At 42.9% G+C, this 17,590-nt stretch overlaps 1 protein-coding gene across 1 annotated transcript; it reads right to left on the reverse strand.

Annotated features, from left to right (window-relative positions):
- Nucleotides 1-11,226: 11,226 nt before the first annotated feature.
- On the reverse strand, nucleotides 11,227-15,523 carry LOC311110643 (zinc finger protein Pegasus-like). The gene is made up of 4 exons (XM_084153184.1): nucleotides 15,150-15,523; nucleotides 14,756-14,930; nucleotides 13,832-14,005; nucleotides 11,227-13,608 (listed from the first exon to the last, which is right to left on the reverse strand). Exons 2-4 carry the CDS (start codon nucleotides 14,886-14,888, stop codon nucleotides 12,641-12,643), a joined length of 1,275 nt encoding a protein of 424 aa, XP_084009310.1. The 5' UTR covers nucleotides 14,889-14,930; nucleotides 15,150-15,523; the 3' UTR covers nucleotides 11,227-12,640.
- Nucleotides 15,524-17,590: the final 2,067 nt, after the last annotated feature.

The raw sequence follows: 17,590 nt of genomic DNA on the forward strand, positions 1-17,590 counted from the left end.
ATTTAGCAGACACTCTTATCTGGAGCGTCTTACTGTTAGTGCATTCATCTTAAGCCCCTAAGGTCGATATCCCACCCCTGCGGAAATCTAATTAGCATATTTTTTTTATCCCCTTAAAAATCTGTCAATTTAAGCTAGAGATATCGTTTTTTTTGCATTGGATGCGTCTCAATCACCGCATCCGCCTATGTCTCACTTCCGCATCTACGGTGGAAGGTGACAGAGACAGATAGTTTCTGTGGGAAATAGATATGTCATTAGGTTACACCCAAAATAGCTGATCAGGAAACCTCTGCACACTTATGGTCAGTGCAAATCCAGTGCCGATAGACAATATAAACTCCCTTGAACTTTTTTCACATTTTGTTGTGTTACAACGTGGGATTGAAATAGATTTAATTGGTCTACACAAAATATTCCATAATGTCAAGGTGATAAGAAAATTCTACAAACGTTTACAAATTAATACAATTTTTATAACTAAAATATACTCGCTGTATAGTATTCATCCCCTTTGTTTAGGCAAGTCTAAAATTATTCAGAAGTAAAATTTGGCTTAACAAATCACATAAGTTATATGGACTCACTCCGTGTGAAATAAAAGTGGTTGACATGATTTTTGAATAACTACCCCTTCCTCTGTCCCCCATACATACAACATCTGTAAGGTCCCTCAATCAAGTCTTGATTTTCAAGTACAGATTCAACTACAAAGACCAGGGAGCTTTTTGAAAGCCTCATAAAGAAGGGCAGTGATTGGTAGATGGGTAACAATAACAAATCAGACATTGAATATATCTTTAACCATGGTCAAGTTAATCATTGTGCTGTGAATGATGTATTTAACCACCCAGACACATAAAATATGTAGTCGTCCTTCTGAATTGAGCTGCAGGACAGGAAGGGAACTGCTGAGGGATGTCAACTTGAGTCCATTGGTGATTTAAAAAAAGATACACAGTTCAATGGCTGTGATGGGATTTTTTTATTTTCAGCTGTGGCATTCGGACCCGAGGTCACCAGAAAAATCCCTGTTGCTTCCAATTGTGGAGTCAGCATTCTGTAACGACAGACGCTGGGAGACGAGAAGCAAGTACAGGGTTTGGTTTTAATAATAAATAAACATGAAACAAAACAAGAACAGTGTCTGGACATGATAAACATAACAGCATCAATGCTGACTGGGGAATGAACCTGAGGGAGTGACAGATATAGGGGAGGTAATCAATGACGTGATGGAGTCCAGGTGAGTCCCATAATTAAGCGCAGGTGCGCTTAACGATGGTGGCAGGTGTATGTAATGATGAGTGAACTGGTGACCTCGAGCACCGGAGAGGGAGTAGAAGGGACAGAAAAATACATTACAGACAACAACAAATACCATTTACATACATTTAAAAACATTAACATGTAGTGTGTGTGTGTGTGTGTTGGGTGCTCAGCTATCAGTTACACATGCATGTCAATATATAAACACAACAGGTAGGTCACATGGGGGAGAGGCGTTGTGCCATGAGGTGTTGCTTTATTTGTTTTTTGAAACCAGGTTTGCTGTTCACTTGCGCTGTATAAGATGGAAGGGCGTTCCATGCACTTATGGCTCTGCATAATACTGTACATTTCGTTGAATTTGTTCTGGACCTGGGGACTTTGAAAAGACCCCTGGTGGCATGTCTGGTGGGGTAAGTGTGTGTGTCAGTGATGTGTGTAAGTTCACTATAAAAACAATTTTGAATTTCCAACACATTGTTTCTTATAAAACCAAGAAGTGACGCAGTCAGTCTTTCCTCAACTCTCAGACAAGAGAGTGGCATTCATGGTATTCATATTAGCCCACTAATTACAATGAAGAGCAAGACGTGCATCTCTGTTCTGGGCCAGCTATAGATTAACTAGGTCTTTCTAGCGCTGCCAATGGTGATTCTAACATGTATTGTCTCGGGGGGTGAATACTTATCTAATCAAGGTATTTTAGTGTTTTAATTTTCATTAATCTTTTAAAAAATATATATAATTTTTCTTCAATTTTTGACATAACAGGGTATTTTGTGTAGATCGTTGACAAAAAATGACAATGAAATCCATTTTAAACCCACTCTGTAAGACAATAAAATGTGAAGAAATCCAAGGGGGGTGTAGACTTTCTATAGGCACTGTAAATCTGAAATGTCGGAATAAATCTGAAATTTGTATTGAAATTGCACAAAAAAACAAAAAAAGAGGACCAACTGCTGGATGTTATTTAGGAGAAGAAATCAGATAATCAATAATACTTACCAAATGTGGTCCAGTAACCTGAAACGAGAATGTACGAGTATTTGAGTAAAACTATTTAAAGTCTTTGAGCGAAATAGCCACTTGAAGCGCTACTACAACGCTATAACCATACCCATAGTTACACACGAACAATACTTACGAATACAGATAGACACCAATAAACACATATACAGTGTAGTGAATACATTACCTTGAGCTCCATGTGAGGCTATCACAGAGCAAAGAACAAGAAGAGTGGTACCTTCCCCTTGACGATGCCACATTTCCAAAACAGGACGGCTTATATACCCAAAAGCATGCATTCAAACCTCCTTATAGCACCCATAAAGTCATTGAAAGCTGAATGTGAGAAATCACTTAATACTCAGTGTGTGAGAAATGTCCCACCTGGGCTCGTGGTCATAAAGTAGCCAGTTCACATAGTGAACACATTTAATGACTTTCCGCAAACAAAATTCATGTACATTTGGGCTACAGAAGGTCAGTAAATGGTTTTAAGGAGTTTATGATATAGCACATATGAAAGAATTCATTTTTATGATAAGGTGACGTACGATTACTTAGAACAGGCTGATAGACTGTCCGCAAAACACAATGCGCGTCATTTTGGCCTACAGAGGAGAAGTGAATTGTTTTAAGGAGTTTGTTTAAGATAGCTAGGGGAGACAATCACATTTCACAGTCATAGTAAGTACATTTTTCTTTAATAAAGTAGCAATGAGCATAATCAGTGCTTGTAAGAGGAGACAAGTGCGGGTGTTAGTGCAACAAGTAGTTAATCATGAAGTAGGTATCATAAAGTAGGTAATGTAACAATTAACAGCCTATGGGAAAGGCCTAAACTAGTCACCATCATCGTATTCCATTCATCTTTCCTGTCTTCGACCACAGTCTTGAGGGTGACTTCAATTGTAGGTATGATGTAATCTCTGTCTACGATGGCCCTTCCACCAACTACCGACTGCTGGGGAAGCTGAGTGGAGGACAGAGCTCAACTTTTTACTCCACTGGAAGTTCAATAACTGTGCAATTCACAAGTGACGACTCCTCAACATACAAGGGATTTCAGGGAGAGTATCATGTAGTGGGTAAGGCACTGAGATGAGGGAAACATTCATAAAGACATTCATTGCATAGGTTGTCAGAGGTGGTATTTTCTCCCTGAACTGAAAATAGATGCAAATATCGCAAATCATCAGGCCATATAAAGTGCTTTCTATTTTACTCATGAACTGATACTGATATACACTACATGTGTACTAATGGTCTGTTCATTTTAGCAGCTTGTTATAATTGCTGTGTTATGATCAGTGAAGCATGCTTAATCTGTTAGTTTCTCTTGTAGATGGAGGTTCTTGTAGATACATCTGTGGTTATCAGGTCGGCAACTGCTCCTGCTCATCTTCCTGTGAATACAGGGGAGACTGTTGCCAGGACTATCAACGTAAGAGCAGGGAATTAGGATCAACTTTAGAATATTGTAACAGTGAGTGCTCTTCCTCCGTTAAAATGTTCCCTTCGGTGCCATTTTATCTACTTTGTATAGAGTACTGTCCTGGCACAAGCGCAGAACCCAACACAGATGCTCCAACCGAAATACCTGCAACCACAGGCATTTCACCCCCAAAACTCAAACCTGTAAAACCTTCAGCTTTGCCAGCATATAGTTTGGTGACCTGTGTAGAAAATGCTGACCATATCAATAGTAAAATGTGCATGTTTTAAACATTTGGCCTCACAAGTGATATTATAGTTTCTAAATTGCTTTCTGTCCTTCAGCTCAGACTTTCTGTAGGTACAACTGTGGTTACTATTTTGGAAGCTGTTCCGGCTCCAGCTCCTGTCAATACTATGGCAGCTGTTGCTATGACTACAACAGTATGAGTCTAATACAGTAGATCAGAAGGTTCAGATATTCTCTGTGAAAAAGCACACTACAAAGATGGAAAGAATGTGGATACATTCTGGGTAAGAATACAAATACTGTATCTGCCACCAAGACTTGGGTTGCTCTTCAATTCTAAAATAAGTCTGCAAAGTCCCAGGTAATCAGAAAATAACATTGTAACAGTGGGTGCTCTTCCTCCATTAAAATGTGAACTTTTGTGCCATTTTATCTACTTTGTATAGAGTACTGCTATGGCACACCTGCAGACACAACAGCAGCTCCAAGTCCTGTAGCAAACTGAGGTATTTATTCAGCTGTGTCAGAATTTTGCTGTACAACTAGTGTAGTTCAACAAAATTCACATAAATAATTTTTCCTATTTCAAAGCTTTTTGGAAAATGTAACATAATGTAACATTTAAAAAAAATCATAAATAATCAAATGAGTTGTTCATGTATCAAAGCTTTGGTCACACAAATAAAAAGTTAACTGGATTTACAGGAACTTTGAGTAGGGCTTTCTGTCCTATACAACAGATTAGAATTCCTGTAGGGACAACCATGGCTCCAATGGCATGATCTGCTCCTGCACCTCATCCTGTCAAAACCAGGGCAACTGTTGCTATGACTACTATGGTATGGTAGAGAAAGAGATGTTAAAGACTTTAGTTTCTGATTATTAACAGTGTGGCGGTGCTCTTTGCCTACGGTAATGTTCATCCCAGTGTTATTGCCTCTTCTTCTCACAGGTTATTGCCAGGGCACAATAGACTAATCTTTGGCCACAGCCACAGGTATTTATCTTCCGTAATGTCGATGTACATCGAGATTACTGACCTGTCACCTACGTAAAACATGATGACAATATAAATAAAAAATAAATAAAATAACAACAAATGCTTTAAACTTTGGTCACAAATGAAAAATCTACTGGATTTAGCCTACAGTAACTGTGAGTAATGGGTCATGCTGTCTGTCCTATACAGAAGGTTAGGGTTCCTGTAGATACAACTGTGGCTCTAATGTTGGTGATTGATCCTGCACCTCATCCTGTTGATACTATGGCAACTGTTGTCATGACTACAATGATGTTAAAGAGTTGTCTTTGATTTTTAGTACTTGGGAAGGTTTTCTTTGTCTATGCTAAAAAGTGTTAAACAAATCAAAATATATTTTATATTTGAGATTCTTCAAATAGCCACCGTTTGCCTTGATGACAGCTTTGCACACGCTTTGTATTCTCTCAACCAGCTTCACCTGGAATGCTTTTCCAACAGTCTTGAAGGAGTTCCCACATATGCTGAGCACTTGTTGGCTGCTTTTCCTTCACTCTGCCGTCCGACTCATCCCAAACCATCTCAATTGGGTTGAGGTCGGGGGATTGTGGAGGCCAGGTCATCTGATGCAGCACTCCATCACTCTCCTTCTTGGTCAAATAGCCCTTACACAGCCTGGAGGTGTGTTGGGTCATTGTCCTGTTGAAAAACAAATTATAGTCCCACTACGCCCAAACCAGATGGGATGGCATATCACCGCAGAATGCTGTGGTAGCCATGCTGGTTAAGTTTGCCTTGAATTCTAAATAAATAAATCACAGCCAGTGTCACCAGCAAAGCACCCCCACACCATAACACCTCCTCCTCCATGCTTTACGGTGGGAACTACACATGCAGAGATCATCCGTTCACCCACACCGCGTTTCACAAAGACACGGCGGTTGGAACCAAAAATCTCAAATTTGGACTCCAGACCAAAGGACACATTTCCACCGGTCTAATGTCCATTGCTCGTGTTTCTTGGCCCAAGCAGGTCTCTTCTTCTTATTGGTGTCCTTTAGTAGTGGTTTCTTTGCAGCAATTCGACCATGAAGGCCTGATTCACACAGTCCCCTCTGAACAGTTGATGTAGAGATGTGTCTGTGACTTGAACTCTGTGAAGCATTTATTTGGGCTGCAATTTCTGAGGCTGTTTTGGTTGGATGGAGTTTTGGCCTGCTTGGTGACATCACTAGGTGGTTAATTAGTTAATAGACCAATAAGAAAGAGTTCCAAACCTCTTGGCCAGTAACAGCTAGTTTTCAGTTTTCCCCTCCCCACTCAGATCACTCCCAGTCAGAGCTAGCAAAAATGTTGCTTCAGAAATTGTTCTTTGCTAAGAAGCTATTTTTGTTTTCTTTTTGACCATTTTAATTGAAAACAATCACAGTAGGTACTTAATTGTTACTCAGTAATGATTTGATATTGAAATAAAAATGGCTGCATTGGACCTTTAAAGCTTTGTTTGCACAAGTGTTGTTATTTTAACTAACTTAGTAAGGACATTTATTTTGTCCTGCAGGGACTTCCTGTAGGTACAACTGTGGTTACAATTTTGGAAGCTGTTCCTGTGCCAGCTCCTGTAAATACTATGGAAATTGTTGCAATGACTACAGCAGTAAGCGTCCGAGACAAACAGTAGATCAGATGGGTCCTGCTACTCTCTGTGAAAGAGCACACTGTAAAGATAGGAAAAATGTGGAGAAATTCTGGGCACAAATAGTAATTCCTGCTGCCAAGACTTGGGTTGCCCATCCACTCTAAGTAGGCCTGTGTAAAATATCTACCAGATAATCTGAAAATTATATTGAGTCATACATTCAGTTAATATGCTGTAGAAGTGTAGCTTTAAACAATGAAACCTGAACAATGAATACAGTAGTACCAGTCACACTCCCTAACTGACTTTAAGCACAGTTGCATTTACTCCAGTTTGGTCTGGATATTCCTCATTCTTATGTTTTTCTTCACACAGCATACTGCCCACCACCACACCAGATATTCCAGCCACATCAGGTATTTCAACTTCCCATAACATCCATTAAAAAAGGGGATTCAATAAGCTGTATAATGACAGAATAACACAAGTAGATGTCAATGTGTAACTAACTAAACCTTTCTTGACACTGAATGTGATTTACTGTAGAATATCTATAGTGAATCACATTTGGTGTCGAGATGTCTGACTCTTGAATTCATTAAAATTGATTTTGTGTTTCATTTCTCGTCCCGAGTCTCAGGGACTCGCCCCACCTGTGGAGGAAACCTGCATGGCTCTGGTTCCATCTCCAGTCCCTACTTTCCAGAATATTACCATGACAACACCTACAGTGTATGGCACCTATCAGCCCCCTCTGGCCAAAGGACCTTCCTGTCGTTTACTGACCTGGAATGAGTTAAGATTCCTCTTCAGAAATGGTTCCTGTGATTACCCTGGTTTGTTTCATCTTAATGTAAAATATTTGAGAAAGCTTCAGATTGACAGTTCCCTTTCAATAACAATCTAATGGATTTCAATAATTCTGAATGTGCATTAAGACAGATCTTGAAATGGAGTTCACATTGACATCTACTTCAAAGTCCCCTATACAGTAAATGTATGCTCATTGTTGGTTCAGGTTGGAGAACTGCTGCTCCTGTGATTACATCTCTGTGTAGGATGGATCGTCTGTGCACTCTCGTCTGATAGGCACAATCTGTGACTTCAACAATGGCACCTCTTTGGATGCCTACCACTCCTAACTACATGACAGTTGTCTTCTGCTCCGACTACTCAGGGGTCAGCAGAGGCTTCAGGGCCATGTTCAGCAGGTCCCTCACCAAACCAAGGTAGCCTGAGAGTGATAATCTGGTGCAGTTAATCAAACACTGATCATTTATCTCAGGTATTATGACATAGATATTAAAGCTTAGGAGCCTCAGGTTGGTTTTATTTATGCTGTTGTGTTTCAGGTCGAGTGTACTGCTCCTCAGACAACATGAACATCGTGATTCAAAGATCCTACCTGATCTCAATGGGCTACGACGCCTACAACTTGTTCCTGAATGACCAGCACCTCAGGTCAACAGCTAGCAGGTGGTGCTCAGTTTCCCGATCAACATCTGTGGGACCCAACGAATGGTAAATTAATTCACCAAAAGCAAAGAGATTACCACATTATGTTTGGTATGTAAAAAGCCACATAGAGCTCTATCTAGTGTGCTGCAAATCATTTTTATATTTTATGAACAGTGGATATAGTCACATCAACTAGCATCTACATTTTCCAATCACTTTCTGTTTCTTGTCCAATAACTTTTTTTTGCCTCAAACTCTAAACAGTTTGAAAATGGGAGAGTAGATTACACCAACGCCGTCCGTGCCTACCGGTCCGACTCAGGTGAGATCACACACCAGTCTCATTTCATGCTGCGAGTTGAGTGTCGTATGGAGCAGGACACCATGGTCCAGATTATGTACAAGGCCAAGCACGATGGGGGTAACAGTACCATCACAGGCATGGGAAGATTCAATGTCACAATGGCCTTCTTTCCCAGCAGCAACTTCTACACCCAGATAGCCCAGACTCCATACGAGATTACCCTCAACCAGAACTTGTACATCCATGTCCGTCTGAGGAGGTCCGACAGCAGCCTACATCTGTTCCTGGACACCTGTATGACCTCTCCCTCCCCTCATGACTTCCAAACCAGATCCTACGACCTGGTGCGCAACGGGTAAGAGACAGGCACTGCTGACCTGCAGAGGTTGTTGTAGGGCCATGAGATATTGCGGAGAAGGAAACATTCTGGGTCCTATACCTTATCAACAAATGCTTATTCTTCAAGGATCTTGATAAAATAAACATTTGTTTCTGATGCATCCACAGATGTAGGAGGAACCTGACCTACTACTCCTATACCTCTGGTACCAGTGGCTACGCCTGCTTCACCTTCCAGGCCTTCAAGTTCCTGCGAGTTTGTGTACCTGCAGTGTAAGGTCACCATCTGTTAGGCCACCGACTACAACTCCCGCTGCCGCCGAGGCAGCCGCACCCACAAGGCCAGGGACCCTCCCAGGAGAGCCACACCATGGTCCTAGGACCCATCTAGCTCAAAGGTCAGAAGTCAACTCCTAGTAGGGCCATGATGTCATGATTTCTCTAGACATACGTGGGACATACTAAACTGGGCACAGATCTGTATGGGCTAATATTTGCTGCTAATGTTTGCTTTAGGCTGTTGAAAAATCTCAAACAATTAGGAGCAGTGGCGCACTGTCATATTCTTCTGAATTATACACTGCTCAAAAAAATAAAGGGAACACTTAAACAACACATCATAGATCTGAATGAATGAAATAATCTTATTAAATACTTTTTTCTTTACATAGTTGAATGTACTGACAACAAAATCACACAAAAATTATCAATGGAAATCAAATTTATCAACCCATGGAGGTCTGGATTTGGAGTCACCCTCAAAATTAAAGTGGAAAACCACACTACAGGCTGATCCAACTTTGATGTAATGTCCTTAAAACAAGTCAAAATGAGGCTCAGTAGTGTGTGTGGCCTCCACGTGCCTGTATGACCTCCCTACAACGCCTGGGCATGCTCCTGATGAGGTGGCGGATGGTCTCCTGAGGGATCTCCTCCCAGACCTGGACTAAAGCATCTGCCAACTCCTGGACAGTCTGTGGTGCAACGTGGCGTTGGTGGATGGAGCGAGACATGATGTCCCAGATGTGCTCAATTGGATTCAGGTCTGTGGAACGGGCGGGCCAGTTCATAGCATCAATGCCTTCCTCTTGCCGGAACTGCTGACACACTCCAGCCACATGAGGTCTAGCATTGTCTTGCATTAGGAGGAACCCAGGGCCAACCGCATCAGCATATGGTCTCACAAGGGGTCTGAGGATCTCATCTCGGTACCTAATGGCAGTCAGGCTACCTCTGGCGAGCACATGGAGGGCTGTGCGGCCCCCCAAAGAAATGCCACCCCACACCATGACTGACCCACCGCCAAACCGGTCATGCTGGAGGATGTTGCAGGCAGCAGAACGTTCTTCACGGCGTCTCCAGACTCTGTCACGTCTGCTCAGTGTGAACCTGCTTTCATCTGTGAAGAGCACAGGGCGCCAGTGGCGAATTTGCCAATCTTGGTGTTCTCTGGCAAATGCCAAACGTCCTGCACGGTGTTGGGCTGTAAGCACAACCCCCACCTGTGGACGTCGGGCCCTCATACACCCTCATGGAGTCTGTTTCTGACCATTTGAGCAGACACATGCACATTTGTGGCCTGCTGGAGGTCATTTTGCAGGGCTCTGGCAGTGCTCCTCCTGCTCCTTCTTGCACAAAGGCGGAGGTAGCGGTCCTGCTGCTGGGTAGTTGCCCTCCTACGGCCTCCTCCACGTCTGCTGATGTACTGGCCTGTCTCCTGGTAGCGCCTCCATGCTCTGGACACTACGCTGACAGACACAGCAAACCTTCTTGCCATAGCTCGCATTGATGTGCCATCCTGGATGAGCTGCACTACCTGAGCCACTTGTGTGGGTTGTAGACTCCGTCTCATGCTACCACTAGAGTGAAAGCACCGCCAGCATTCAAAAGTGACCAAAACATCAGCCAGGAAGCATAGGAACTGAGAAGTGGTCTGTGGTCACCACCTGCAGAACCACTTCTTTATTGGTGGTGTCTTGCTAATTGCCTATAATTTCCACCTGTTGTCTATTCCATTTGCACAACAGCATGTGAAATTTATTGTCAATCAGTGTTGCTTCCTAAGTGGACAGTTTGATTTCACAGAAGTGTGATTGCCTTGGAGTTACATTGTGTTGTTTAAGTGTTCCCTTTATTTTTTGGAGCAGTGTATGTATGTTATCACTCTGGTTCAGATACAATGTAGACATAAACAGGTCTTTATTTCCTCAGATCTGGAGAAGCCAGAGAAAGTGTCTGATAAGGAAGAGCTCCAGGCTAAGGTGGAAGCTTAAGACTAAGCTGACCAGCCTCAACAAACTATAATCATTAATGCTATCAATTCATTTCACCTGTGGCAATGAAGTATATTCACTGCTACTGTACACAATCATGTATGTCTTTGCTACATTAGCAAAATGATTAAAAGCATTCTCAAAAGACAATTATTGGTGTCTGAACATCTTATTCCATGTGATAACATTGAAACAGATCAAATATGTGACATTTCAAATTCTGACAATGTTAATTCAGAGACACCAAGAAAGAGGACAGCTGAGACAAAGAAACTCTGTTAGAAAACACTTTACTTAGAAATGTGTTAATATTTCCCCTCACATAAAATGATTTGACCGCCAAAACACTTCAACATTCAACTGTCCTATAAAAGATACAACCCATTAAACAAATTCCCTTACAGGTTTTTCTTCTTCTGTGAACTTCCCCTTTGAATAACCCCTCCATCATTGGATGCCTGTAAGCATGGTGATGTGCAATTAGTCCTAGGAACAATAACTATTTTCTCCACAAATGTTGCTATGCAACAGACACGACAGTATCTAAAACAAAACAACCCTGCTAAGGCAGTCATCTTCACTTCAGCATAATTTCAACGTCATTGACAACACCTATCAGACTGGAAAATATAGAATACAATACTCAATAAATATTTAAGAAAACATTGAGATCCACAATATACAATGCCTTGATTAATGCAGGACTGAATGAATCCCAAGGCATAGCATGTATGCTAAAACATGGCATCTCTGGTGCTACTTGGCAATTCTGAACTCAATAGACATGACAAAGGAGAAAAAAATAGATATGGTGATACTGCTTTGACAGTAAAGGTGTTGGATCTCACAATGACATATGCTATTTAAAGGTCAGAATATAACATGATGTATAGTTTAGGCTTTATTCTCACCCAATTAGCAAAAAGTTGTATTATTATTGTCACATATACCATAGAGGTGCAGAGAAATGTGTTGTTTTACAAGGTCCGCCATAGTAGTACAGCGCCCCTGGAGCAAATTAGGGTTAAGTGCCATGCTCAAGGGCACAGACAGATTTTTCACCTTGTCGGCTCAGGTATTCAAACCAGCGACCTTTCGGTTACTGGCCCAACGCTCTAACCGCTAGGGCTACCTGTCTGCGGTTAAGGAAGGGCACTGTGTACAGATCCATCACAAATGTCAAGAGGACATCTTAATCTGAAGAAAACGAACACAAAATGTCAGATGTGTCCATTTCAGTACAGGTAAAGAGATAGTGAATATCGTAGGCACTGTTGGAGGCATGAATGGTGCAGTCTTTCACTCATAAATGGTTTAGTTGGGTATGGTTAAAGCCACTAAAGGGCACTCTCACAAAGGGTTTAGCATCATCTAGAACTATGTTTGTAAGGCTGAAAATAGTGTTCATGTTAAAAACCCACATGAGGAATGTTCATGATCAAACTGGTCAAATGAGTTGTCCCTCTAAACCACTCCATCCCTACACACTAGCTACATACGCATGGGCACTGTCAAACGTGTTATTTTCCCCCTAGAAAATCTAATTCACTACACAGAATTCGCAGAGGTTACATCAAGGCCAATTTCAGAAAGTTCAACAGCAATAAATAAAATCTCCATCATTGAATTAAATAAAAACAACCTCCATTCATCATCTCTAGTCCTTCATCACTGACCCGGCACCAAGTCACTGCTTATGCTGCCCCCTGGCAAAATGGCAGGCAAAGTCGTACTTGCTCCTGCACCTGTGGCCACAGATGTTGCACTGGAAGGGGTTCTCGTAGCCGTGGCAGCCCATGTGGATGGTGTACAGGATGTTGTCAGGGAAGTAGATGTCACAATGCTGGCAGTGGTGCAGCATCTGGGGGTCTTGATGCAGAGAGGGCAGGCCCGGGGCTGGTGTGCTGGGCTGGCTGTTGGTGATGCTGGGAGTACTGGTGCGCCCACTGTGCTCGCTGCAGGGACCTGCCCCGGGGCTGCAGTTGCTGGGTGGTGGGGGCCTGGGCTCTGGGGTGATGGGGGAGGAAGAGGCGTGGGCAGCGCTGGCTGACACAGCAGCAGGAGCTGTGGCTGGGTGAGGCTGCTGGATGAGGAAGGGCTTCTCGTCCACACAGGACTCCGCACCTGGAGACATGGGAGGCTGCTGGGTCTGGCCTTCAGCCTCTGAGGGCAGGCTGGCCAGCTGGCCGGCCAGGGTGGAGAGTTGGTTAAGGGGGTTGTCCATGACCAAGTTGTGGTGATGATTGTGGTGTTCGTCCATTGAGCTACCATCTCCACCAGCACCCTGGTCGTCGTAGGTCTCCTGGCGCAGGTGGGGCAGCTCATGGGAGTAATCATCCAGGTGCTCAGCCTTGTGCACCACCATGGAGGGGGGGCTGAAGTTGATGAGGAGCCGGCGACCGTAGCCCAGGCTGGTCTTCTTCTGCAAGACGCTCAGCATCTTCTTGTGGGAGAGAGAGGAGTGAGCGCCCTTCATTGGTAAGAGCTTGTGCCGGCGGCGGCGGTGGTGTGACAGGTTGCTGCGGTCACTGCAGCGGAAGGAGCACAGCTCACATTTGTAAGGCTTCTCTCCCGTGTGGGAGCGCATGTGGGCCTCTAGGTGGCGCAAATAGGCAGAGGCGAAGGGGCACAGGTGGCATCTGTGGGGTTTCTCTCCTGTTTGAAAAGAGGAAAGAGGGAGAAAGAATTACAAGGAAGAATTAGGTCTTAGGATGAAATGTTAATGTTTTTAGCTTTTTGTCTTTGATTACTCTAACTAGGCCTAATGAAAATAAAGGGTGCAAGCTTTCTATAAGGGAAAATGCTCAGCTAGTGATGAATCTAGTCCTATATCACCTGGTAGCATGTGCATGGTGTTATCGGGTCCATTCAAGCTCACCTGTATGAATGCGGATGTGCTCAATGAGTCGTGCTGTGCCTCTGGTGGCATAGTTACAGTAACGGCACTTGAGTTTGCCATCATATGTTCTCTCGAAGCCATCCACCAGCATCCCTGAGCCGTCGTCAAGGGACATATCCGCTGAGGGGTGGTCCATCCCATTCTGACTGCAGTCTGCACAGGTACAGGAATAATCATAACAGACAGGTTCAAGGGAAATATCTATTATAGAGAAATAATTACACTCACTCGCATTAATGGGTTTTAGAATGATAAGAGTCATCGATGAAACAGTTTGGATAAAACAGTTTGCGTCTGTATAACTGGAGGACAAGGGCAAGAGTCTGTTGACAGTCAAATTATGGTCTGCGTGTTGGGTGCCATAGTTAGGCCTACCTTACCCCATTCATAGACGCTAACTACCTTTAGCACCTATTGATGAAGGTATCTTCTTCCCGGGGAATTTTTGTTAAGAGTTCCAATGCTCGGTCTGAACGTACGGTACAGTTTTGGAAACATAAGGAACGTATCTGTCATATCAGCGAGAAATAATAGTAATAAAAAAATAGTTGAATTACTACACACCTTTATAGGGTTAAGGTTCCCACACAGCCATATGTCCATGTTACAGAGCGTGTTTACAGAAGACAGAGGTGACCATCTGTGCTAATTAGCTATCTAGGCTAGCATGCTCTGAACACCTGTGTGTGTAACGGAAGGCCACCAGAAATATGTTAAAACTGAAAAATACTGTTGGCTGCAACTGTGATAAAGCCAGGATGTGATATGAAGGTAAAGGGCTTTATGTTTCTAGAACCGTATCGCAAATTACATTTTTTATGGAGTATTTGGCTGTTTTGAATGCCAGAGCCAGTCTACCTCTGAAAATAACCGAGTTCCTTGGACATTCTTGGCTAGGCCTACCTGCTGGTAAATCGTCCACCTCTTTGACGCCACTGACGGAGCCTGAGATCATGTTCACATGTTGAGTCTGCTGGCTGAGATACTCTTGGAAGTCTTTGACGAAGTCCAACGTCTCTGGCTTTTCCTCGCCCATTGGAAGGTAGTGACGGTTTCAGGTGAAATAACGTTAATCCAACTGTATCCATCACAACACATGATGAAATATTATCAATTGGCAGACAGATGACAGAAAAACATGACAACATATTCACATAACTTATTATTTAGCAGTTCCTTTTAGCTAACCAATGCCATCGATCATTGTAAGAGCATCCAACATTGATTGCTGGAACAGCTGACCTAACCAAGGAACTGACTTTAGTAGCTAGTTAAGTTAGCTGGCGAATCAACATACCTTTTTAAAATGCCAGCAAAGTGTAAGTACGCGTGAATATTTCTGTACTCATTAACGTTAATTGACAAGTGATTGATCAGATCCGTTGTAATAGCGTTCCCATGTTGTTGTTGCTAACGGTCAGGTTAGCCAGCTCACTAGCTAGGCTATCGTACCAGACTCCAGAGACAACATTGTCATTGTTTTTGGTCGTCTTTCGCCCGGAACAACTGTTCCGTCTAGCTACATAGGCATCACTCAACTACGGCTGCATCGAGTTCCTATGGAAGCTATCAGCTATCATTCGGGTGGTCTCTTAGCACATAAATATGCAATCCAACGCTAGCTGAATGAAAACAATGAAGCCGTTTGTGGGGGGTGAAAGTTCATTCAGTGCACCTGCGAAATTCGTCCCGCCTGATAAGCAATAAATTCACGTAGAACAGTTCCTACGGGTAAACTGCTGTAGCTATCAATCTACCAAATAGAGTATACATTATTTGTTTTACTCTGTGGTAGAACTGTAGGGTGAGTTTCATTCTTTCTCAATATCTAATCAATGCAAGTAGACTACACTAACCAACTAGATACAAAATATATATTTTTTGTCATTGCGAAATAATGTAATGAATCCCCTTATTTAGCCTCGGTTTGCCACTGAGAATAATATTTGGGTCTTGGAGGCCTGCATTGATGTGTGTCTCTTGTTGCAACCTGCTCTCAGAACATTTCATCCGAGACACTCCATTTAGTATGATATGTTACGTTTCGTATGGTATGTATTAATTTGTGGATGTCCATCACCCAATTCGTATGATATGTTACGAATTACAATTCGTATTATATGTCCGCCCCAATAGATCCACAGATGATGCAAACGCCATTGCACTGCACACTGCCCTATCCCATCTGGACAAGAGGAATACCTATGTAAGAATGCTGTTCATTGACTATAGCTCAGCCTTCAACACCATAGTACCCTCCAAGCTCATCATTAAGCTCGGGGCCCTGGGTCTGAACCCCGCCCTGTGCAATTGGGTCCTGGACTTCCTGATGGGCCACCCCCAGGTGGTGAAGGTGGGAAACAACACCTCCACTACGCTGATCCTCAACACAGGGGCCCCACAAGTGTGCGTGCTCAGCCCCCTCTTGTACTCCCTGTTCACCCATGACTGCGTGGCCACGCACGCCTCCAACTCAATCATTACGTTTGCAGATGACACAACAGTAGTAGGCCTGATTACCAACAATGACGAGACAACCTACAGGGAGGAGGTGAGGGCCCTGGCAGAGTGGTGCCAGGAAAATAACCTTTCCCTCAACGTCAACAAAACGAAGGAGCTGATCGTGGACTTCAGGAGACAACAGAGAGAGCACGCCCCTATTCACATCGATGGGACCGCAGTGGAGAAGGTAAAAAAGCTTCAAGTTCCTCGGCGTACACATCACTGACAATCTGAAATGGCCAGTACAGGCGCATTAAAGCTGGGACCAAGAGACTGAAAAACAGCTTCTATCTCAAGGCCATCAGACTATTAAATAGCCATCACTAGCCAGCTACCACCCGGTTACTCAACCCTGCACCTTAGAGGCTGCTGCCCTATGTACATAGACATGGAATCACTGGTCACTTGAAATGGAACACTAGTCACTTTAATAATGTTTACATACTGTTTTACTCATTTCATATATATATATATACTGTATTCTACTGTATTTTTTGTCAATGCCACTCAGACATTGCTCGTCCTAATATTTATATATTTCTTAATTACATTCTTTTACTTTTAGATTTGTGTGTATTGTTGCGAATCGTTAGATACTACTGCACTGTTGGCGCTAGGAACACAAGCATTTCGCTACACCAGCAATAACATCTGCTAAATATGTGTATGTGACCAATATAATTTGATTTGATGTCACTAATTTGCAAAACGTACCATATGTTTGCTCCCGAGTGGCGCAGCGGTCTAAGGCACTGCATCTCAGTGCTTGAGATACAAACCCCCTGGTTCGATTCCAGGCTATATCACAACCGGCCGTGATTGGGAGTCCCATAGGGCAGCGCACAATTGGCCCAGCGTTGTCCGGGTTTGGCCGGTGTAGGCCGTCATTGTAAATAAGAATTTGTTCTTAACTGACTTGCCTAGTTAAATAAAGGTTAAACAAAATTAAAAAAGGATATGTTAAGAATTCTAACTAGCTCGCTAATGTTAGGGTGAAGGTTAGTGTTAAGTTTAGGAGTTTGGTTAAATGGTTAGGGGAAGGGTTAGCTAAAAGGGTTAAGGTTAGGGTTAGCTAACACGCAAAGTAGCTAAAAAGTAGTAAGTAGCTAAAAGGTTGCTAATTAGCTAAAATGCTAAAGTTGTCTATGATAAGATGAATTATTGTTATATGCCCACCTACCATCCTTTTGTTTTTGCCTTATGTAACCATCTGTCTTATGTAACCATGCCAAATGT

The sequence above is a fragment of the Coregonus lavaretus genome, assembly GCF_964263955.1.
Source record: "Coregonus lavaretus genome assembly, chromosome: 36".
NCBI lineage: Eukaryota > Metazoa > Chordata > Actinopteri > Salmoniformes > Salmonidae > Coregonus > Coregonus lavaretus.